Source organism: Lissotriton helveticus, chromosome 3_1, assembly GCF_964261635.1.
Source record: "Lissotriton helveticus chromosome 3_1, aLisHel1.1, whole genome shotgun sequence".
In the NCBI taxonomy this organism is placed as follows: domain Eukaryota; kingdom Metazoa; phylum Chordata; class Amphibia; order Caudata; family Salamandridae; genus Lissotriton; species Lissotriton helveticus.
Window position 1 is genome coordinate 1,381,087,572 of NC_136061.1, and position 24,599 is coordinate 1,381,112,170.

At 41.2% G+C, this 24,599-nt stretch overlaps 1 protein-coding gene across 1 annotated transcript in view; it reads left to right on the forward strand.

Annotated features, from left to right (window-relative positions):
- The window catches only part of SLC15A2 (solute carrier family 15 member 2), a 603,602-nt gene that overhangs the window by 574,862 nt on the left and 4,141 nt on the right, over nt 1-24,599 (forward strand). The window contains exons 21-22 of the mRNA XM_078682022.1: nt 2,859-3,005; nt 6,803-6,907. Coding sequence (XP_078538148.1) covers nt 2,859-3,005; nt 6,803-6,907 — 252 coding nt within the window. The remainder of the gene's footprint in view (nt 1-2,858; nt 3,006-6,802; nt 6,908-24,599) is intronic.

Genomic DNA, 24,599 nt, shown 5'->3' on the forward strand with positions numbered 1-24,599 from the left:
AAACCGGAGGGCATGGACCCCAAAAAATTCCTTCTCCAGAGAGAACTACACTGGATATTTAAGATGAACTCTGCTCATCCCAATGGACTCAATGAACGGCTGGAATATAGCAGTTTCTTATAACTTGCCGCTGTATTATGTTTACTGTACCTGTTGATCCCCCCTTTTGTGCTTGCTATTGTTCGATGGATTTTCCTCTGCATCAGTTATACATATTTTACACATTTTACCTCGTATAGTCACCTCTGTTTCTCAATTTTGTTATACCATCCTTATCTTTCACCCCTTCACCGTTTTTTACCTTTCATACCTTTATGGTTCCCCTTTCCAATTGTCCTCCTGTACTTCCTTTTTTTCCATATTCACTCACACTTATTCCCTTTCTCACATCTGTTTGGGTCCCTACCCCTTTTTTTCTCAGGCACACTCTGTTATGCAGTTTCTCATTTTTTTGTATTTTTTCTGGATTTCTCTTTTTTAAATTTCTGTGCACATTTTCATATAGATTTTCTTTACATTTATCATTTTATTACCTTTTATCCATACTCACCCTGGTAATCTATATACTTCTCCACCTAGTCTGTTTTCGCATTCTTATGATCTTGCCTGTTGTCCCTTTCTATTGGTTTCATTTACCCTTCATACTTGTTTGGATCCACTTTCATTTTCACGTTATATGTATTTTTCAAAATTTTTTAACTTCATTGGATTTCCCTTTAGCGTTTTGTTCCCACACGCTCACATTTAAACTTGGTTTACCCTCTCGGACCGTCCCGATTAAATCAGTTTTACTTTCAACGCAGTCCCCTTTCTATTTTTCATTTTGCCGTATTAGCATGCATGCGCACCTCTCCCGCACTTCAGCATTTCCATTGTCGGCGTCCCGTCGTACTGGACCTTTGAATGTAACAGTTATCCGTTTCACCATTTCACATCTTTGGTAAGCTCATCATAATTATTATTATTTTTTCGACTAATTGGGTATTCTTTTAGAGCACTGTTTATCTTCACAGTCCATTCATGTATGGACACCACGATTGCAATTCCTGTAACTTTTTTGGCACCGCGGTTGCACTCGGTTCTGCTTGATTATTTCCATCCTTCTTTTACTCGCACTGCCCACATTTATCATCCCAGGATTATTCATCTATCTAATGCCTGCCACTACTTACTTACCTCTACGCATGCTCCGCCTTGCACACCCAGTGCACTTTATAACTTGCATGTTTTGCTGCTGTTGCAGTTGCACATTAGCACCTTTTATTATTTCTCTCCATCATTACCCTCGGGCCCTGTTATTTAGTAAATTTCTACATTTCACACTTTCTTTTAGATCATGTGGACCCCCTGAAGAAGAGCTTTTCTAGCTCGAAATGCATCGGGGATATTTACATTTGTTTCCACATTTTCAATTGTGAATTTTTGACTACGGAATTGTTTCCAATTGACTGCACATCAATCATTGCCCAAGAAAAAATAACTTGGATTCAGACTTATGAACCAAAAAACAAAGTGAATAAAGAACTTTGAACCATCAAACATTTTGTTTACCTTCTGTGCCTAACACTTAGCACACAGGCGTGCTCAGGTCTTCCACCTTACGCTGGTAAGGTCTCTTGTTTCAACATCAAATAGGGGACATCCTAGAACACCTGTGTTCCTTTGGGCTGGTCTTTCCACAAGCAGCACATTACATCGGAGAACTAAGGGGCATATTATCAAGGAACGGCGTTAAAATTATCGCCGCTCTAGGGTCAGGAAACTGCCGCTAAAACGGCAATAATAGGCTTGATAATATGCAGTAGAGAATTCCAATAGAAGCCCATGTTAACACTAGAACATGGGCTTCTATTGGAATTCTCAAGGGCATATTATCAAGCCCATTATCGCTGCTTTAACAGCAGTTTCCTGCCGCTAAAATGGCGATAATTTTAACGCCGTTCCTTGATAATATGCCCCTAATATTTTTCATCATCAGTGTATTGGAAAGGCACTCAACTTTGCTGGTGAGACGCTTATCACAGGACTGGGCTGAATGCTCTTATTAAATGAGCTGATCCCATTTTTTAGAGTCCTTAATGTGAACCCTTTAATATGGGCCTGCAGCTAAAAGCCCCTGACTTTTCAGAAGCAGGGTTCATTATTTGTTTCTATTGCCTGGCCCAGATGGTCAGGGAAGACATATCCACTGAAAAATAGAACTTTTCTCTCAATCATCCCATTAGAAAAATTATTAGAACTGCCTTGTCTAGAGGTTAGGTTGGCAGTTCTCTTTAGGGTCATACTTACCACAGTGTCAGAGCAGGCCAAGTGCCACAGTGATTCAGATGTGGTTCTCACTCCATCCTGCTTAGGAGCCAGGAGTCAGCTTTGTAGTGAGCAATGCCAGAATTGGGCAGTGGGAGGGTAGGGGGATAGGGTTGTCAAACAGCTTTGCCCCAACTCATTCAGCCTCTTCAGTGGTTTCCTCATCATGCAATCATGCGTGGACTTTGTGGCTCGAAACTGCACAAGCACTGCCACCCAGCGGTGATGGGAGCTGGCTTAGTCCTGTCATGAGAAAATCAGTCGCCCATCCCCCATTTGTGAAGGCCGGTAAAGGTACTTGGTAAGTTCCCTGCCAAGATGAAGGGCACCTCTACTGGAAGAGCAACCATTAATTTAGCACGACAAACAAACACTTTACATGGAACTTTTAAGTGGTTTTGAGTCATAGAACACAGTCACATTTACAGATATTATCTAAAAAAAAATATTTACAGTGTTTGTGTTGTAGTATGTGTTGTCACTTTAGAGCAAGGCTCACCCCTCTCACTTCTTTCAAATCGTTTTCTAACTGTCTCCATTTTTTCTCAAAGGTTTCTGGAGAAATGATTTTGGCAAATAAATCCGAAGACATTTTAGCAAACAGTGTCCACATTGCTTGGCAAGTTCCACAATATGTGTTGATCAGTGCTGGAGAAGTAATGTTTTCCATCACTGGCCTCGAGTTCTCCTACTCTCAGGTACTTGTCATGGTTTCTTTCATAAGAGAAAATTTCATTTCTGTAGGTTAAAAAAAGGATTATGTTAGGATTTTCTTTGAAGAGGAAATGTGTTCATGTTTACCTTATGATGATACTATTAGATGATGCCTTCCAGTGACATGCAATGTTTATATGTTATGATCATATGCTGTTATCACAAAATGGAATTCATATTGTGAAGCTAAACCATTGTATTTAAAATGTATGCATTTTAATGTATTTATTTTTTATGATTTTGTGTCATAAGATTGTTATGTGATGTTATGTTAGTTACGTATGCTATGATCCTATGATGTTATTTTATGAGTAGTCAATTTGTTAAAAAGAAGTGATGTTATTTATTTAGTTTAGACACACCGAGCTAGGAAAAGGCAAAGTCCTGGCAGTAGAGGGGATTCTTCATGTCTCTGAAGAATTTCAGGTAGTCATACTCCAGTCTAGGATGTGCAACGAACATCCTTAAAACTTTGGGGCATATTACCAACGATTAGCGATATTTATCGCTAACGAGGCTTAGCAACGAATTTTTTAACGCTAAGCATCGCCGGAAATTATCGCAGAGATAACTTGCTATTAGCAAGGTTTATCTCAGAAGTGATAAAAATCCTCGCGTTAACTGCCAAATGAGAGATTATCGCTGGAAAACCAACGATAATCTCTCGAAGTTTGGCGTTAGCTTGATGATAGGGGCTCACAAACTTAGCCATGATATCCACCTTCCATAGGATATCATGGCTAAGTCAGGAAAATACCAGCTGTAAAAAAAGCAGTGCTAACCGCGGTTAGCGCTGCTTTTTTTATCACTAACAGGGTTAGCGAAATCCTTGTTAATAGGAGAAATGTCGCTTAACAACATTTCTCCTATCATTTTTCTCTGGAACGCCCCCTTTGCATCTCATTAGAGATGCAAGGGGAAGCGTAGAGAAAAAGGGTGCTAACATGCGAATGTGCGTGTTAGCACCCTGTTGTTGATAGGGAGATAATTTTATCTCCGCTTTCTTGGCTTTTAAAGCCAAAAAAGCGGAGATAAATCCCTTGATAATATGTCCACAGTTCTACACAATCAGTAAAGAGTACAGGCAGAGTCAATTTGACCATTTATTAATATCACCAGTATCCACATAGCCAGTAACGGGTATTGCCTTTTGTACATTCCCAGTAACAGATACTGAATTTTTTTTTGTGACCTGTATTGGATTTTACAAACAACCTAAGTACTATCAGGTCAGTTTGTAAAATTCGGAATCGGAGTGGTTTGCAATCAATCTATTCATGAATACTCCTATTGGTGGCTGCCGTAGGGTTGGTGGCCTGCTAGGGTCTACAGTTCAGCAGGTCTGTGATCGTCTTCTAATAAAGTTATTTTTTTAAGAATGCTGAACGTTTCCCTTAAAGTTATCAATTCTAAGTTTGTTTAAGATTTGGAAACGGACCGCTGGACAACTGACCACTCCCCAACACCTTTTTTTTACATTCACAAATGGGAAGCAGTCACAAACAAGCTCCTTTTCCTTTTGTGAATAGGTCTTCACACCAATTCGGCAGTTTCCCACTTCTCCATCTTTTGTTACTGGATTACAGTGGCAAAACATTAGTTCATCACATACTGTTTTGGAATTTGAAAGGGACACCCAAAATACACCCTGTCTAAATAGACAATTGTTATCAATTGTCAATTCCATTTCAGGAGTTAGTAAAAGTTTTCAGACTCCAAAATATTTGAGGCGTAAACTCCAAATCAGAGTGTTTGCAACCATTAAAATGCTGGATATATCTGGCCCAGTGTATTCTCAATATCTACATGCTTTGCAACATGAATTCTCAGTAGCCACATACACACACTGGTTGGGCCAGCCCCAGAGATCAGGAGCTAGAGCTGCGCCAGTCAGACATAATTCTATCATTGGCTAATCTGAAAGAGCAGGATTGACCATCCACACAAATTCAGGAAGAAGTGGATGGATGTAATGAAGCTGGCTTGGGACACTGTGGCCCAGCCTACTGTATCTGCTTTGCATGTCCTGACTGATGTCACTGGAGTGAGAGAAGAAAGCCACTTTTCCTGATAGTAGGTATGAAGTTTGCACCTGCCCAGCCGAGGTTCAAGATGTCTGACCAATCAATGGCTGAGTGTAGATCTAGTCAGACTCATTAAGAGACAAGATTCATGCAACCTAACTGGTGTCTAACATGCACTAAACTCTATCCAACTATGGTGTCTGTTTGTTTACTGTGGCCAGTGGCTTTATCATCACCACATCAATTCATGCACAGTTTGAAACTGGGACCTGGAGCGCCAAGTGTACTGGCTAGGAGTTGGGCTGGACTCTGACAATATGTATGACATCATGCTTTCAGAAAAAAATGAAAGGTGAATGGGAAAGGGGGATCGTCTCTCTCTCTCTATACAAAATGGTAATTCTTCTCTTGACTTGTATGCAATCATAGAACATACACCATACTTCATTGAAGACTGGGGAGTCTTCAGCTCTTGATGGTCACCCTGCTACACCTCATGGGGATCAAACCCCCACCCCCCTCCCCAACCTACAGCTGACTTCTCCACACTCCTTTCTTTTAATGTGAAGCTAAAGTTGGCTATTCAGAACATATGAGACATGCAATGGTATGTGTCGAAGCAAGTAACTCCTCAATGGTGAGGGGCTTCTGTACTACAGAAGCTACATCATCCACAATTACAGCCCTGGTAACAACTGGTGGAGTAAAATTAGTAACTGGACTCATATAGGTTTGTCACATATAACCTTGAATAATAACATGATTTCAAAGACATATTGAAACAGTAAATAGTGCTGCTGGCATGGAAATGAGGAGGCAACAAGAGAATCATGACCCTTATTTGCCATCAGTATTGACTGATACACCGAATCAGACTTTCTCACCCATTATGTGCTTTAACCACTTGGCTGCGGCAGTAATTCTGTCGCAACGCTGGGGAGGAGGGGAGGAAGCGCAGCGCCGCCATGCTCATGACGGAACCACACCGTCATGAGCCACGGGCGAGCTGTGCTCATGACAGCATGGTTACGTCACGACTCCGCCCACTCACTAATTTGCCCGCACAGGGGGAGAATCAGCGCTGCGTGGGCAGTGCAGCCGCAGCATGACGGAACCTCGCCATCACGGCGTGGTTCCGTCATGAGCGGGGAAGGGGTTAAAAGGAGAGAAGCAAAAGTAGGTTTCTGCCAGTGTCAAAGCATGTTAGTAGATTCAATGCTTTAGTGTGTTTAAACACCCTTATGGACTGGCTAGCACAAGCGGCTCCTACCCACCCCTGGCTGACCCTTTTAAGTACTCTAGGGCAGGGCTTTCTACCCCTTGTATCAGGGTTTGCAAAAGGATTGTCGGTAACAAGAAGAAAGTAGACCTCTGGGAATCCTGTTTACTTTTTGGGCTTCCACCCCTTGCCTCTCCCATACATCCTCAGCAACATTTGTAACGGTTTTAGGGACGGACAACGAGTCCACATTGTGGCGTCATTATGGGGTAAAACCGTATCTGATGTCACTTTTGCTACCACTCGCATTTTGATGACTCATCATCCATACAAATCTTATGAAGTTTAATTATGCACTAGAAGGACCAATATTCTTTTTTTGATAATGAAAGAGAAGACTTCAGATGGATACCAAACAATAGCCAGTTTATTAGAACTGTTGTGTTTTCCAACCCTTCTTTGTACAGCCCACCATGACTAAGATCTCTGAGGGTCCAAGGTGACAGATTGCTAACATACTGTTTTGTTTTCCTCCCAGTCTCCTGCAAGTATGAAGTCGGTTCTGCAGGCAGGCTGGCTCCTGACCGTGGCCTTTGGAAATGTCATTGTGCTTATTGTCGCTCAAGCAGCCACGATGGCTCAGGTATGAATGTTAATTTCATTGTAAGCTTCGTCAAGAACAAACCACATCAAACTTCAGATATTGGTGTTTTTACTGAATCTGGCAGTTGACGTAGGAGGACGTAACATTTTAATTATATATGAAGAGTTACTACATGAGTAATCAAATGCCAGAGGAATCTTCATATTATTATTTATGTGAGATCATTGCTGGTTGGGACCAGTCACATACAAAATAATGTGAAAGAAATTATGCAGTTATTCAAAAGAGAAGTGGTGTGGCCTTGTAGGAACCTTATGGGCTGGCCTCATACCACATTATCCAGAGGACTTGTAGCTCCTCATCACTGGTTATAAATCAGAAGGCTTTTGCTCTTTCAAGAAATTTATGAGTTATTTAGTGGTCATTGATTGCGAATACCGATTAAATGCTTGTGTGTTTAGTCTCTTACAAATGGTATCTTAAATAAACATACTGTTCTAGCTAGACCCTGATCCCCTCACACTCCACTAATCTACTAACTGTCCGAACGCTTACACTCCCACCTGAAATTAGCTCACTAGCACCCACTACCACACAACAGAAATACCCTATAACCGCACATCCATCCAGGTGCTCATTAGCACCACAGCACTGCAATAAATACCACCTGCAATACCATCTCCAACCACAACATGCAACCGCATTAACGAGACACATGATGTATTCCATCCCACCTCTGCACACCCTTCCAGCATAAGCACTCTGCCAAGTATCATTCCTCCCCACAGCACCACAAAACCAACCCATAACAGCGCACTAACAACCCCATTTTCCAGATATTATTTCCCACCACAGAACCACCTCACAATACCAGAAGTTCACTCATCGCTACGGATAATTCACTACTACACTACCACACTCATCACTGTGACCCCAACACTGTGCTATCACCTTTCAGTCCCACAATATAATCCATCAACAACCTATTACTCACCACTATGCTGCCACTTCCCACCACTAAACTACCACTAAACTACCACCCCTATGAAGGCACTATGACAAAACAACTCACATTATCTATTACTGCCACTACCAATCTACCACCATATGCCAGTGCTCCACTATCCCTAAAACGACACTATAAACTACACACTGAACCAGCTTTATATTGCAAATGTACAGTGTTAGAAATGGGGTCTCTAGTTGGCAGAGGTTTGCAACCTGTCAAGTAGGGATCCTCACTCTAGTCAGGGTAGGTAAGTTACACACCTAAGGTAACCCTGTCTCACCCCCTCTGTAGCTTGGCACAGAGCAGTCAGGCTTAGCCCAGAGTACACGCCCACACAGTAACAGAGTGAAAACACTACAAAATGTCTGCATACCAGTTTAGAATATAGCTAATATTTATCTGAACAAAACAAGACCAAAACAACAAAACTCCAACATACACAAGTCAAGATATGAATTTTCAAAGATCGAAGTAGCAGTTTTAAAAATGAATGGTTGCACTTGATCAGGACAAAGTACCATAGATGTGTCAAAAATCAAAGACGATGCGAGTTGCAGGGGAGGTGAGACGTAGAAAAAGCAGATGATGCGTCGGTTTCTTACTGCTAGGCAAGGGAGGTGATACGTTGTTTGTGGGCACGATACCTCGGTTACTTACTGCGACGCGGTGTCAACGAAGAAATTGGCACTCAAGGACAATGCGTCGAAAGTCAAGTGACAGCATTGAAGAAGGCGTTGCGTTGGAGTCAGGCGATGCGTCGCAGGCTTCGTTGTTCTGGCACTCGAGGCTCATGTAGAGGTGGTTCTTCTGACGTTTTGCCGGTGCTGCGCTAGTTCCAAATGACGGTTGGAGTCAATGCATGGATTTTCTTCTTTGTATCACCAGAACTCACTTCCAAGGGCCAAGGAACTGGATTTTGCACTGCTTGGCAGAATAGGACTCAAAGCAGCAGAGTCGGGGTGATTGCAGGTGAAGTCTTTGATGGCCCTGAGAATTCTTAACAGGAGGCAAGCTCAACTCAAACCCTTGGCGAACCTTGGAAGCAGGATGTAGAAAGCAAAGTTAAGTCCTTTCCAGGACAGAAGCAGCAATCAGCAGGCCAACACAGCAAAGTAAACAGCAAGGTGGCAGTCCCTCCTCATGGCAAATCAGCACTTCTTTCTGGCAGGATGTCCTCAACCCAGAAGAATTATGAGAATATGGTGTCACAGATCCAGTACTTATATTAATTTCAGCCTTTGAAGTAGTCAAACTTTAGAGGAAAGTCTTTGTAGTGCACAAGACCCTGCTCTTCCCTGGCTCCAGACACACTATAGGGGGTGAAGACTTCATTGTTTGAGGACAGGCTGTGTAAAGTCCTCCCACCACTCTAGCTCAGGAAGGCCCATCAGCCTGGTGATGCCCTTTGAGTGAGTGTCTAGAGTGAATGCACAAACAGCCCAACTGTCGTCCTGATCCAGATGTGTATTAAGAGGTTGTATGACGATCCATCGTAAACACTCGCATCGCATGCCCTTACATTGCAATTATCCCACCGCTAGTGCTCTTACATCGTGACTAATCACATCGCATACCATTAGGTCGCATTGGTATAGGCATGCATGTGAGTTACCGTAACTTCGCATACAGACACCCCGCGTGGTATTACATAGCAATTTACCCTCCGACCTCAAGCCTAAAGCCTAAAACAGCCCCTATACTGAAAGTAGCCCTAAGCCCTAATGCATGCGACATACCCGACCCTAAACCCTAAACCTTAAACCTTGCACCTTACAATACTGCACGCTAACCCTTCCCTAACGCCTAAGCCCTAAACAGTAATACAAGCCTACACTCCGACCTCAACCCTAAAGCCTAAAACAGCCCCTATACTGAAAGTAGCCCTAAGCCCTAATGCAACCCCAAAAACAGCACCCATTCTCTAAGTCTCCCTAATAGCCCTAACGCCACCCCTAACAGCACCCATTTCCTAAGTAGCCCTAGTAGCCCTAACGCCACCCCAAAACTACACCCATTCCATAATTAGCCCTAGTAGCCCTAACACCACCCCAAAACAGCACCTATTTCCTAATTAGCCCTAGTAGCCCTAACGCCATCCCAAAAGAGCACCCATTTCCTAAGTAGCCCTAGTATCCCTAACCCCAAAAAAGCACCTCCTTACCTGTTTCGCCATTGTTCCCGCGTTGTCTCCCTCTCGTCTGTGTTCCGTTGTGAATGCATGCGTTCTAAATGCGCATGCAACGTAATGGGGTGCACAGACAACGCACGCGACGTACCGTCGCGTGCGTTGTAGGTGCACGCGATATAAACGCATGTGCTGTAATGCATGCGCTGAGCTGGTTGTTTCCCGTATCAAGAGACAGGCAGAGGCACCAAATGGTTAATGTAAGAAAATGCAAACTTTCTAAAAGTGCCATTTTCAGGGCTGCACTTTAAAAACTAGCTTCACTAAGAGATGTATTTTTAGATTGTGAGTCCAGAGATACCATACTCCAATTTCCTATAAGCTCCCAATTGGAAGATACACTTGTAAGATGGTACAAGGCAGCTACAATGCTAACCTATACAAGATACAGGCCTTGCTGTAGTGAAAAACAAATGTAGCAGTTTTTCACTAACAGAATATGTCAAACACAGCAGTACATATCCTACCTTTTAAATACACTGCACCCTATCCATGGGGCTACCTTTGGCCTACCTTAGAGGTACCTTTTATGTAATGAAAGGTCAGGATTGGTTCTGGCAAGTGGGTGCACTTGCCATGTCGACATGGCAGTTTAAAACTACTGCACTCACAACCTGCAGTAGCTGGCCTGAGTCATGTTTTAAAAGGCTACTGAGTGGGTGGAACAATCAGTGCTGCTGGTATACTAGTCGATTGATTAAAAGGCCCTGAGCCCCACTTGTTGCATGGTACTAAGGACTTACTAGTAAATCATATTTGCTGATGATGGAGAAGCCAATCATGCATGCTTTACAGGAGAGAGCATATGCACCGTAGCACTGATTAGCAGAGGCAAAGTACCCAGAGTCCTAAAACCAACAAAAAGGAAGTCAGAAAAATAGGCAGAGTCAGGCAAACAATTAGGGATAATCCTGCAAAAAGGGCCCGGCCCAACATACAGGTATTAATATACATTAACAACTAAACATATCACTACCATATTGTCAGTATTCCATCTGCACCACAATAACCCAATAAAGTGCAGCATCACAACACTGATACAACATGTACATCAATACAACCGAAAACAGTATAGCACAACAATATTACAGACAAACCTACAGACAGCACAACACAAACACAATATAAAAATAAAATATAACAAAAAACAAAATACACATCACAAGGACAACGCAGCAACAAACAACAACACAAACCCAACCACACACAACCATAAAACAGAAGGTACTAAAAAAGCAACATAATAAAATCTGAAAAGTACAACTTAACAATAATATTGGTAATCCTTAACTGCTAACTCTTTTCCACCTCAGGTGCTGAGTCCTTTTTTGATGTTTGAGTCACTGTGTGCTTGAACTTTCATGACTTTTTTTCCATATAAGGTATCCAGGCTAAAACTGTGTCCTTTATTCCAACATCCTGGGGATACTAAAGATATCCAGGGTCTGTAGGCGCCCCTAGAGGAAACAGAGAAAATTGCCCAAAAATATATCAACAATTTGTATTTTGGGAGAAAAACCTAGAAAAAGCGCTGTACAAGAGAGCATATGGCCACAGAAGGATGTGGTGACTAAAGGATGAAGAAATGAGATGAATTCTCATATTAGTTAGAGAAAATGCATAGCGAGTTGCTGGTGGCACACAATAGGCAGCAACTGACAAGCTGTTCAAATAAAGCATTCTTTAGGTCAACTTGGAACTTACAAAATGTTGCAACATTCCAGTTCCCAATATTCTACAATTAGATACTACGTGGGTATCCCCTTACAGAAAACAATATGAAATTACATACTTTAATCGTTACTAGTTCTTGATACTGAACATGAATAATTCAATCTTATGATGGCTCACAATCATACAATGAACAAACTATTACATGGAGAGATGTAATAGCCAGAAAAAACAAAATACAACATCAGATATATATATTCTAGAAAACACACTAAAATAATAAAAATCACACTTTAAAATGAAAGGGTGCCTCCTCAACATCCACCTCAAAATGTTCATCCATGCCACTCATCTCTTCTACTTCCTCCACCATGACCTCACAACTTAAATGTCAGCATTGACTGCCCTCAGCTTTTACAGACCTCGTACACAACTCTTACACTGTTGCTCTGACAGGTAGACCAAACTTGGACTCCTGTTTCCTCACATGCACAGGTTTCATCATGTGCACTGAATCATCAATCTTAAATTTGAGCCCTTTAACCTTATTCCTCACAATCAGTAACTCAGAAATATTTTTATTTCGCCAACACGACGTTGGCATAAAAAGTATTCTACAAACACATATACATCAATTTCCACTCTTATTTAGATATAAAATTACAAGTATTAAAACAAGGTTTGTTAAAAGAGATAAAAATTAGTTTAAAAAGTTGATCATAAAGTAAGAGAAAACATTAGTCCATAATTATACACAAAAATATTGCACAATCCAACGCCTTGATTTGTATTTTAAGTATCAGAATGACAATATGATTTCCTTTTACTCAAAGAAGAGAAAAAGAATGAGGCCAAAGAAAAACATGTAAAGGAGTCAGATAGTAACTGAAGATAGCATAGGGCTACACAACATTGTTTAGAATTATGTATGGCTTTGGTATTGCCCTCGAAATGCTGAATATATCTTGAAAATTCCAATAAAATATTTAAACCATAAAATTAATTTTGCGAATAAGGGGAACAATGAGTCTTTTCCTTTCATTACCATAGAAATTACAGAAGAACAAAATGTGAGTGAGGGGGACAATGAATCTTTTCCTTTCATTACCATAGAAATTGCAGAAGAACAAAATATGGAGATCTTTCTGAATGGATGGCTAGTCACAAGGTCAAAGTGGAAGTTCAGAGATCACATATGTTTTGGGTGGAAGACCTAACATAAGGGGGATATTATTTAAGCGGAATCTCATTAAAATATATCTATGTTAAAGATATGTAACAAACGATAGATAGGTAGAGTTCACATTGATCATTGTTATACTCGGAACAGCGTGATATGATCTGACTGTAGAAAGTTTAAAATTTGTATTGTGCCTCCTCGCCTGTAAATGAGTCAGTAGATGGGGTTTCAACTTTTTTTAGAAATAGACCGACACATCTTCGAGTCCTCGTAAAGATGGTGTAAACCAGCCACCTGATGGTTGGATTCAACATATCTTACCAACTAATATTGTTCACACCATCTAATTTCAGAACATCATTTACAATATCTCTAGTCAACAAAAGGGTTTCCTTGCGTCAGACTGAGTGCCACATCAAAATTTGTGCAATAACATTTTTATCAGTGATGTAAGGAACTCTCAACTCCTTGTGGCAGTTATAATTAGAACATGACTGAGGCAAGGAAACCACATTTTCCATAAAGGCATCTTCGACACGCTGCAGTTTAGAGGCGTCAGAGATGCCCCAAACGGCTGCCCCATAAGAGGCAGCGAATACAGTTTCCGCTTCATAAACCTTTTTTATACACTTCAATAGGTTTAGTCCCGAGTTTTTTTACAGCCCCAATATTTTTTTCCATCAATAATCCCCTGTTAGAGACCATACTTCTCCAATTATTATCTCGATCAAACATGATCCCTAAGTATTTGAAAGAGTGTCCACAACGTCTAACTTCACCCCTTCAATATAAATTTGTAGCTGTTTCTGCGGCTTTGGACCTGTGATAAGAATGAATGACTTAGAATAATTAATTTTCAAGTCCAAATTGTTCATGAATTTTACTTACTCCTCTGCGAGTCGACGCAGCGTATTACCTGGATCATCGCATCATCAGCATAGAGGAATATTGGTACTGGGAGTGAATTAATAAGAGGGACATCTGTGGTGGACTCTAACAATGCAGATTCTACGGCGTTGGTATATAGAGCAATGAAAAAGGGTGCAAGGACTCACTCCTGCCTCACACGCCTAGTAATTCTAACGTGTCTCGTGCATTGCGCATTCTCCTCCCTTGCCAAAGCAAACACAGAGCACGGAAGGGGATAATCTGAATCTCAATTCCCATTGCCTCCATGATCTGCCACAGCCTAGACTATGCCACGCAGTCAAAGGCTGCTGACAGATCCATGAAGGCAAGACCGCTCTTAGCCACCATGTATTTAGCTATTATTAAATTTAAGCACTGGTCCACTGTGCCCTTTCCTTTTCTGAAAACATATTCCCATGGGATTATAATGTTGTTTTCCAGGGCCTATTCCTCAAGCCTGTTAAGAGTAACCGGACCATTAGATTAGCAGTTGAGTCTAATAAAGATATGGGCCTATAGTTTTTTGGTACTGTCTTGTCCCCCTTTTTGTAGATAGGTACAATTATGGCCATCCTCCATGAAGACGACACACCTGTTCGGTCAATTTTATTCAAAACATTTGTGATAAGTGGTGCCCAAAGATCTTGATTATCTAAAAAAAAATCAATTGCGACACCATCAGGTCCAGGTGCCTTCGCTCTTTTAAACTGGTTAAGAGCGTATCTAGTTTCTTCCAGAGTAAACAGGACATTATCTTCTGATCCAGGTAATCTTAAAGGGGGTGTTGAACAGTTACCTCCTGGGTGTTACCAAACTGGCCTTCCAAATGTGTGACCCATGCCTCCTGCTCCACGTGATGATCTGTTTTCATCCTTAGTTCATCTCTCAGAAACAGTGCATTGATCAGTGTCCAAAAAGCATGTTTAATACAGCAGCCCTTTATAATTTTTTCCTCCAGACCTCCTTTAAAAATGTTAACCTTGATAACCTTGCTTTCTTGTATAGCTGGCGTAAGGACTTGACCAAATATTGGTCTCTAGGTTTTGTCTTTAAAGCCATATGAATGTTCTTAAGTGATTTTGCACATTTGTCATCAAATCAGGTGGCACCCTTACGGTGCCCATTAGATAAGGAGCGTAATAGGTTGTTTTTCATTTCTAATAGAATTTTCTCAAAATCTGTAGTTATTTCATCGGTTGTATGTCGTTACAATGCATACTTTTACAACGCATGCCATTACAACGCATTTCTTACAACGCAACATCCATTACAACGCATTCCATTACAACGCATGCCATTACAACGAATTTCCATAAACTACCATTACAACGCATACTACCTTTACAACGCATACCATTACAACGCATACCATTACAATGCATAATTGGTAAGTATTGGATAGTATAGGGGTATAAATTAATATTCTAACTCCAGGGGGGTGCAACAGTAGGGTAGGTGTTGGATAGTGTAGGGGTAAAAATTACTATTCTAATCCAGGGGGTGCAACAGTAGGGTAGGTGTTGGATAGTGTAGGGGTAAAAATTACTTTTCTAACTCCAGGGGGTGCAACAGTAGGGTAAGTGTTGGATAGTGTAGGGGTACTATGCGTTGTAATGGTATGGGTTGCAATGGTATGCGTTGTAGTGTCATGCGTTGTAATGGTTGCGTTGTAATGACATGCGTTGTAATGGATGTTGCGTTGTAAAAGTTTTGTTATAATGGAAGTGCGTTGTAAAAGTTGTGTTGTAAACGTTGTTCCCCATTCCATCATCAGTCATTGCATCTAAACAGATCATTATCTCTGATGTTCGTTTGCAGACTATATTCCCCACAAACTTCACAGTATTGACTTTTTTCCCACTTCAGGACAATCCCATTTTCCCTTGCAATCACTGGTTTAATATGAAGGTTAAAACAATGTTCCTTATTTTGTAAAGATGGAATAAGAAATGGGATTGCAGCATGATCACTAAAAGCATAAAAGTTGATTGTAAATTGGGTGAAGAACTTCCTTATCTAGTCTGAGACCAAAACATAGTCAAGAGTTGAGAAGTGGGAGTGAGTATAAAATGTGAAGTTCAATTGTCAGGTTCAGGTTTCAGAAGTATTTAACATTACAAGGTTATTTGAAATTAGTAGCCTATTTAAGGCATTGCCATAATCATTGTGGCTAAAGTGGAGGATGAAATCCCCATCCTCGTCTACTAGCCCATATGCTAGTGTATTAATCTTATTGCAAGAGTGAGCATTAAAATCCCCTAACCAGATTATATCACAGGGTTTATGATATACTTTCTCTAAATTAGCAAAGTCTTTTCCCAAAGGGCCCAAGATCACTGCTTGATTGGTATTAAAATTATTATTATAAAAATGTATAAGTATCCAAAATCTATGTTTGTGAGACTCAAAAAGAATGATATGGTAAAATGGTGACATATTAAAAAATGTTTTGACCTTTAAGGGAAAAGTATTAGAAAGTAATGTTAATAGACCTCCGTTTGAGCGACCGGCTGTTGAGGGTATGGCAGGCGTGTGAAATTTGCAATACCCATTAAGAAATACCATGTAATCATCATTGAGGGGTGTTAGGCATTGCCCATCAAGTCAATAACATTCAACTGTGTCCTCCAATAAAGTAAACCTGTTCCTACGAGGTATGAATGTAATAGGTTGAGGGGGATATTGGCTAGAAGGACGTAAGGGTAAGTGGCTGTTGTTTATTTTATGGGATAGAACTTGAGGTGGTCTGCAGGGTTTATAGAAAAAGCCCAACAGGAGTGCACAGATTTTCAAGTAGAGAGCGGGGACACTTGGTAGCCTTATTAATAGGTCACCTACCATAGGCTGGTTTTTAAAATTAATAATAACACAATTGCCTCCTATAGTTTTAGGAGCCATTCCTACCCAATTTACCCTCCTGGCCATAATACGATGTTGATATAGATTAAAGCTGTCCCCTGTATGTTTAAAAAGCCAATGCTGGGCTTTATGGTTTAGCTGCTGTGTAGTTTTTTGTTAGTTCAATTTTAGTTCTGGTACATTTGCTAATACTATAACGAAGGGACAGGCTGCTGGTTGGAGGTTTAGCCTTACTCCTGATTTGACTGTATCAACCAGTTGGTTATTAGTGTGCCTCCTGGAATGAGGACCTAGACTGCCACCACCTGAAAGAAGATTATCTGTAAGCGGTCGAGCATGAACAGCGTCACTCTCTGGCAAAACAGGGTGGCCTAAAGCTGAAGGGGAATGCGGGAGTAGACGCACATTTGGGAGATGGAAAGGCTGCGGGGGACACCTCTGTTCTATCCTATTCGGGAGTACATCAGTTTTCGTAGCAAGGTAATTGCTATCAATGGGTAGTTTCGGTACTCCTGGTGTTGGTACAGGGACCACAGAATCTGCAGCCAAAACATTAGAAACGGCAGAATGAGTTGTGGTGGGTAGCGGAAATTTCTAAAAGTCAGAGCTAGTTGTTTGTGCCTGTCCCACCTTCCCCCCTCCCACAGCACAAGTGTTAAAACTACTACACAACAAAGACACATAATCCTCAGTTTTTCTCAGTCTTGTTAAAAGCGGTTGTAAGAGACGAGAAAAAGAGTGTTCCAGCTTCCCACATAGGTTGTCTAGTGATTGTGGTGTGCCCCCCAAGCTGGAAGAATGAAGGGACTCAGTGTCTTGATCGCTAGGGTTCAAAGGTCTTACTAACTTTGGTGCAGTCTTTGATGCAATGATTTTATTCACCCTCCCCCTCCTCTTTTTGACTGGAAGTTCAATTGGTGGGCTATCTTGGGATTGAGTTTGGATTTCTACACCAATATCTGAGGATAAGACAACACCAGCAGGTACTACAGGGGTTAAGGTGGATAAAGGAGAGCCATGACCATAAAAGTCTGTGCAAGATCTTTCTTCCTCAAGCGAGAGGTGCCGTTCCGTAATCTCAATCTCTTTTGAGACGACGTCCGCCGCTCCCAAAAGGAAGGGGTCTAGCTTATTGGTAATTTCACCCCCTTGTTCATTTACTTTTGCTTTCTGTTTTACCATCTTGAATGTTGGACGATGCAGATAACCAAAATCCAGGCGTTAGGGGAGTGGCCCAGCCCAGCCTCTTCTATGTGATGACGAACATGGACGGGCCCGCCCTTGGCCTGGGCTTGGACCGGACGTGGCCCGGGCATGTCCCCGTACTCATCGCGCGCAGTGGGACTCCTGCCACTTTTTCAGCATGTGCAGACGCTGTGGGGTTGCTGGGATACGGAGTCTGTGTGACTCCCAGCCTTGTTACTGTGTTGCAGGCAAGTGCTGGTGAGAAATGGCAGCGTAGCGTTCAAGCTCGCTCTGGGGACCACTGGCTCTTTTTCAGCGCATGCAGATGCTGTGGACTTGCTGGGATAATGAGTCCATGTGACTCCCAGCCTGGGTACAGTGTTGCAGGCAAATTCTGGCTGGAAATAGAGGTGTGTTATTCCTCTCATAAAAATGCCTTTTCTGTTTGTCTTGCGCCACTTCTACTCTTCTCCTTGCACTTTCATCTGCCATTTACCATACTTAACCAATCCGTTCATTCAAACTGGACAGAAGCATGTGTTACCTCTTCGTCCTTGCAACAATTCAAATGGTGAAACACCAGTAGACGCATGCAGAGTTTTATGATAAAATCACTACATGGTTTTGACTGCATTCATTACAACACACTTGTTGGCAACAGTCGACTGGATACACTCACCCAACACCCTATAATTCGCTCAACCAGTCCATTTGTTTGAGGGTAATACATTTAGGTTTTGAGATGATTAACACCACTGGTCTTCAAGAAAAGCTCCACCTCACTAGACAAATTGAGCTGCATCGTTTGACACTAATACCTTCATTTATGAACACATCCTTTAGAAAGCCAACCACCACTCTTGACGCAACTTCAATCACAGATTTGTCTACCGGCCACTTAGTATAATAATCCCATCATGACCAAAGCAAACCTATATTAACTATCCAATTAATTGAATGGCCCCACAATATCAATCCCTACATGTTCCCATGTGGCAGAAGGTAAGCCTATGGGACACAAAAGAGGTGTATGCAATTTCATTGTTTTGTCATTGGTGGAACATATGACTCCTTCACTACCTGGTCTATTTATCTGTCAGTGGAAGTCTACCCAATGGACAACCTCACACACCTTTTCATCATAGTGGCTCATCAAATACCCTCATGAGCTCAAAATAGGATGGCCTTCCTCAACGAAACAGGTGGCACCAACTTGTTTACCCTCGCTAACAGACCATCTTCCACTGACAGCTCCTCTTCCACTTTTTCGGAAGTCTTTAAATCAAAGTCAAGTTTCCTCTCCCATGGCCAACCTGACTCCACATGCCTCATGACTATGGTCATGGGGAAATAACACATGACAGCTTTGAGCCATTCCTGGTCTGTGAAAGCACACATTTGTGGTAAGTTTACAGCTACAACTATACAATCCTCCTGTTTTTCTCAACACACTCTGAAGAACTTGACAAGAAATCTGCACAACCTTTCTTACTACCAGAAATGTATTCCAGTAGAAAATCAAATTGTAACAGTTTCTATGCCAATCGAGCAATATGCAGCGTAAAACCTCCAACATTTTTAACACTCAGAATATATATTAATGGCTTGAGGTCAGTTTGGATTACAAATTTCCTTCCCCAGACATAATTCTGAAACTTCATGACTGCCGACCAATAGACAAGAAGTTATTTTTCAATGAACGAATACTGCCTTTTGGCACCTGTTAAGACACAAGAAGCATAACCAATTGTCCTAACATCTGCACTTTCCTTTTGACTAAGGACCGCTCCTAGCCCCACATTGCTGGTATCCACAGTTATAACACACGGTAACTCTGGATCGTAGTGTTTCAATAATTTCAGAGATGTCAATTGCTCTTTTACTCATTCAAACATATTTTGCAATGTCAGCATTCCACTCAAAAGTGACACCCATCATCAACATTCATGATAAAGGTCTCAACCTGGTTGCAAAATTCTGAATGAACCTTGAATAGAATTCACGCGTGCCTAAACATTATTTCAACCCTTTTTTTGTCCAAAAGAGGTTTAGTGTGAATTATACTGTCAACTAGACTTGGTTTGGGTGCAATACCTCAGCTAGTTACTTACTAGCCTAAGTACTCAACTTCGAAAGTAAGGAAAACACATTTATCTCTCCTTAGAACAATACACTTGATCTGGAATCTTTTTAATACTTCTTCCAGTACGGCATCATGTGTTTGCCTGTCGGGGCAACAATTAACACATCATGTTTGAAAATTGATAGCCCCTGAATTCCTTTCAGCATGTTAGTCATCACTCCCTGGAAAACTGAGGCTGCAGAGGCCAACCCAAATGGCATGCAACAGTATTGGTATGTGCCAGACGGGTAGACAAAGACTGGAAAATTTCTCTATTCTGGCTCCAAGTCAATTTGAAGGTACGCTGAAGCCAGGTCTAATTATGAAAATATTCCTGGCTTCTTTTAAACCAGCTAAGATTTCATTGTTGTTGGGGTAAAGGGTGAGAGTCCACCCAAATTTTGTGTTAAGGCAACAGAGGTCTACACAGACCCTCTGTTCTCTATTCTGTTGGTGAGCTACCACCAATGAAGATAATGACGACGATAAATCAATGAATTCCATAATACCACACTTGCACAAAGAGGGTAACTCTTTCTCAAGAACCTTTTCTACTTCACAAATATTGAGTCCTCTTTTTCTATTATAGTGTGTTTATAATTTTGAATCGTACTCAACTCGTCAGTAAAAACGTGGATATTTATTCATATTTTTTTCCAAATCCACATTTTTTCTGACAGCTAACACCAGCTCCTTTGCACCTGGTTTGAGAATCATGCCCAAATGCTCTAGGTGCTACCACCCTAAGAAGTTCAGCCTCTTGTGGGCTACATAAATCTTGCCAGCTATTCTCAAACCTTTGAATTCTAATATTTCCTCAATATACCCACTCAAATTAATATTACATTCAACATAAGACACATTTTTTGGATCAGGTAGTAGCAGTAGTCTAGTGGGCCATACACTGTCATACAGGTCCTGAGTAATCAAAACCATATCTCTTAGCTCTTTGCCAGTGTTTACATCCTTTTCCTCTTAAATGTAACCATTCATGACACATTTGACTGATGACTGTTGTTTAGGTTTGGAAGACTCACACACTTTTGCATAATCTCCCTGTCTGTTTTATAATCTGCAAGTTACATATCTGAGGGACATTGCTTTCCCCCTTTTACATGTGTATGATTTTCACAACGGAAATATGTATTTTGCTGGGAGAAAAGTGAGTTGGGGGTGTCAGCCTGCTTGTAGTCTTTAACACCTTTACTACCACTCGTCTTCACAAGGGCAGCTAGTTCTGGACTTTTACCTTCTAATTCTTTGGCTGACAACTGCGAGGTCTCAATACTTGGGGACATTTTGACGGTATCTTCTGATGAAGGATTGCTCATTGATAATAACTTCTGTTTGATCATTTTGTCTTTAAAATGGCATATAAATCGATCTCTTACTAATTAATCAGAAGAAGTTTAAAATTGGCATTCCACAACAAGCCGTTTTAGCACCATTACATACGTGACTACATCCTCATCTGGATTTGGAATCCTTTAAAGAAATTAAATTACATCATTAAACTCAATACATATCAAATCTAGTCTGCAATTGTCTTACAGTCTTCTGGTATTCATCTAACTTGTTTCCTTCCTCAATTACTATTTCAGGTAAATATTTCAATATGGTTCTGCCCTCAAACGAATGAAGAAGTAGATATCTCCTCCTTTCAGCGTGAAAACAAAGTATCCAAGTTGCACCTGAATAGGTCTCCAAGGCATGGAACCATTGTTTCTATCTTATATAAGGCTCACCAGGAGTTTCTAAGAAAGGTGGGGGTGGAGTTGCCGCCTTACACTGTAAAACAAATGTATGACAAATAGATATAACAACTGGTGGAACCGCTGTACATAAAAGCTAACCATACACCTAAGTCACCCACTTTTCCTTAACACAATAGTAGTCAGTGTGCACATCACTGTAACAGGGTGAATAGTCAGGAAACATCTATAATTATTGAACCAGCAGCACTAGAAGAACAATGTAGACCAAACGTGTCACCCACACTCTGAAAGGAAACTAAGGGCTAATAATCTAATATCACAGCTGCGGCAGAAAGCACACATTGTCCCCATAAAGGTTGGAGAATAGCTTAATTAATTACAATGTGTCAGCAAGCTGTGCTGATCAGACACAAAAATTACAAATCTGACTGCAAGCTGTGCGGGAAAGCGCCAGTGAAAAATGCTGAATCATAATTACCGTGTGACCCACTTTCCTTTCCTGTGTGTATCAGCGCAAAGGCCCCATCTTGGAATTTGGACATGCCCAACACTGTATGGATCAGTGCTGGAGAAATAAGCCGCACTCTCTTGAAACACAGCACCAGTTTGGAAGCGTTTCAGTGATGCACCCAGTTTTGCCTCCATAAACTCAAAATGGGTGTCACTTTTAGGGACACTGCACAAGGTGCATTGCATTTAACCTACGATGGCAGTTCACCTTACAATGATGCGCCCAGTGTCACCGCTATTCTCCCAAGATGGCCATCACGTTTTGGGACACCAGGTAAGTTGCATCATGGTTCACTGCCGGGGTCCACCTCTGCCTCACCTTTGCTACCTAGCCTAATAAATGTGCATGCTTTTCAATGACTGTTCAAGGAGTCCGGACGTCACGATTTTGGATCCCAAAATTACTTTTATAGGCAAGCAGGGTGCCAACTCACCAGTTGTCAGCTACATATCCACTGCCCCTGTACCTTCAACTGTGATGTCGTGTGCTCCGCAAACAATTTAGACTGGGCAGTCCACCACGAAAATGCCTACACTCCTTTGAGGAACACAACTGGGTCAGTGTTGGCAAATCCCATCCTCGTTGCCAAAAAAGATGTGATGACTGAAGGATGAAGAAGCAAGATGAATTCTCCAAAGGTAGGTTTATTAGTCAATGTGAACACACGGCAAGCTGCCGGTGACACAGAATAGGCAGCAACTGACAAGCTGTTCAAATAAAACATTCTTTAGGGGAACTTGAGTCCAACAGTACCTCGCAACTTTTCCGTTCCCAACACTCTACAGCCAGATACTACAACCTTCACCTCTCTTATCAGTCCTGTGCGGAGATCTCCATCACAGTGGCAAAGATCTCCACGCATAGAAATTTACTGCTATGTGGGCAGGACCAATTCTTGCATAAACTACTGGCATACTTCTACATGGTGTGCTTTCACAGTCACCGGTGACTGGTGAATGTGAAAAAAAGGTTATTGTAGTCCCACAAAACACTATTCAATATGTTATTGAAAATAAAGGTATTGCTTTTGAGTTACTAACAACTCCCATGAAGGGATAAGGGGCATTGTGGTAATGGAAACAAACCTTTTTCCATATTCTCAGTACCACACACGCACTGCACTAAGAAGAATAAACACTTTTAAGTAAAAAGTAATTATTACTACAGGAAAAGCCTGTTTCTCAGTACATCTAAAACAACTACACCGAATATTATAAAAGCCGCAGAAAGGCACGCTGTGAATAATGAAAATTTCTAAGATTATTAAAATGTCTTCTAGAACCTAACACCTGAATTTCTGCTTCTGTGCACTTCACTAAGAGAGCATAGAAGCCTGAGTATCTTGCAGTCTATAGTTTCCTAGGGGGAAGAGATGCACTGCATAGCTTGTTATAGCAAAGGCTGTCTTTATCAGTGGCGGCGTGAAGACAGTGTTCATTGTGAAGGGTAAATATACGCTGCAGTCTTCCTCTGGGAGTCGGCATAATCAGCATCACGCAAAACGTAGCATCTGCAAAGTGTGAAATGAGCTGGTAGAAGGTGAGACCACCTCTGGCAGAATCCCGTGCAATAATCTAAGTAAAGGGCCTCTCCTGACAAGTGGGCAAGTGGTCAAGTGGCAATCCTTATATACTGATTCACATCAGAAATTCTGAATTTCTGATATAAGTTTAGTAATGTCTGGCATAGGTTATGTACACCAAGTTGTGCCTCCCTGACATTTCCTTATGAACATATAAGGGAAAAGGACGTCAATTCATACTACATCATTTCGACTATATGTCTGTATTTGTTCTTATTTACCCTTGACATTTAGAACAGGAGACATTTGACAAAGTCGGATGTCGTATCAGGTGCTACATCTATGTCATTATTCGAATGAATTGCCTCTTTAACATGTTCTTAGAAAGTTAAGGTCATGCAACATCTGCATCAAAAAGCAGACATGACAATGATGCTACATAAATCGGGAAAGTTGGCGACTTAAATTGTCTAAGATTTAGAAAATGGTGTTCTCCCATATCTAAGATGGCTCAGGGCCTACATAAAATCAACACTTTAGTAGCTGTACTTCACAGTGGGGGTGGTGAGGAAATGAGGAATAATTACTACTAAAAGGGAAGGGGTTAGTGACATTTAAAGAGGAGTATGGGAATGCCCTAGCTAATGCAAACACACACTCCCACAAGACCATAGTAATTCACAAAATACAATTTTAAAGTTACTATGGGCCTACAAGTGTCAAAACAAGCTACAATGTACTTTTCTACAGGCCTGGAGTAAGCTAAACACCACACATATCCATTCATAGGTATTGCAGCATATTCTCATAGAAAATAATTGGGTCAGGTAATTAAAATAACACATCTTAGGAACTAATGTTGA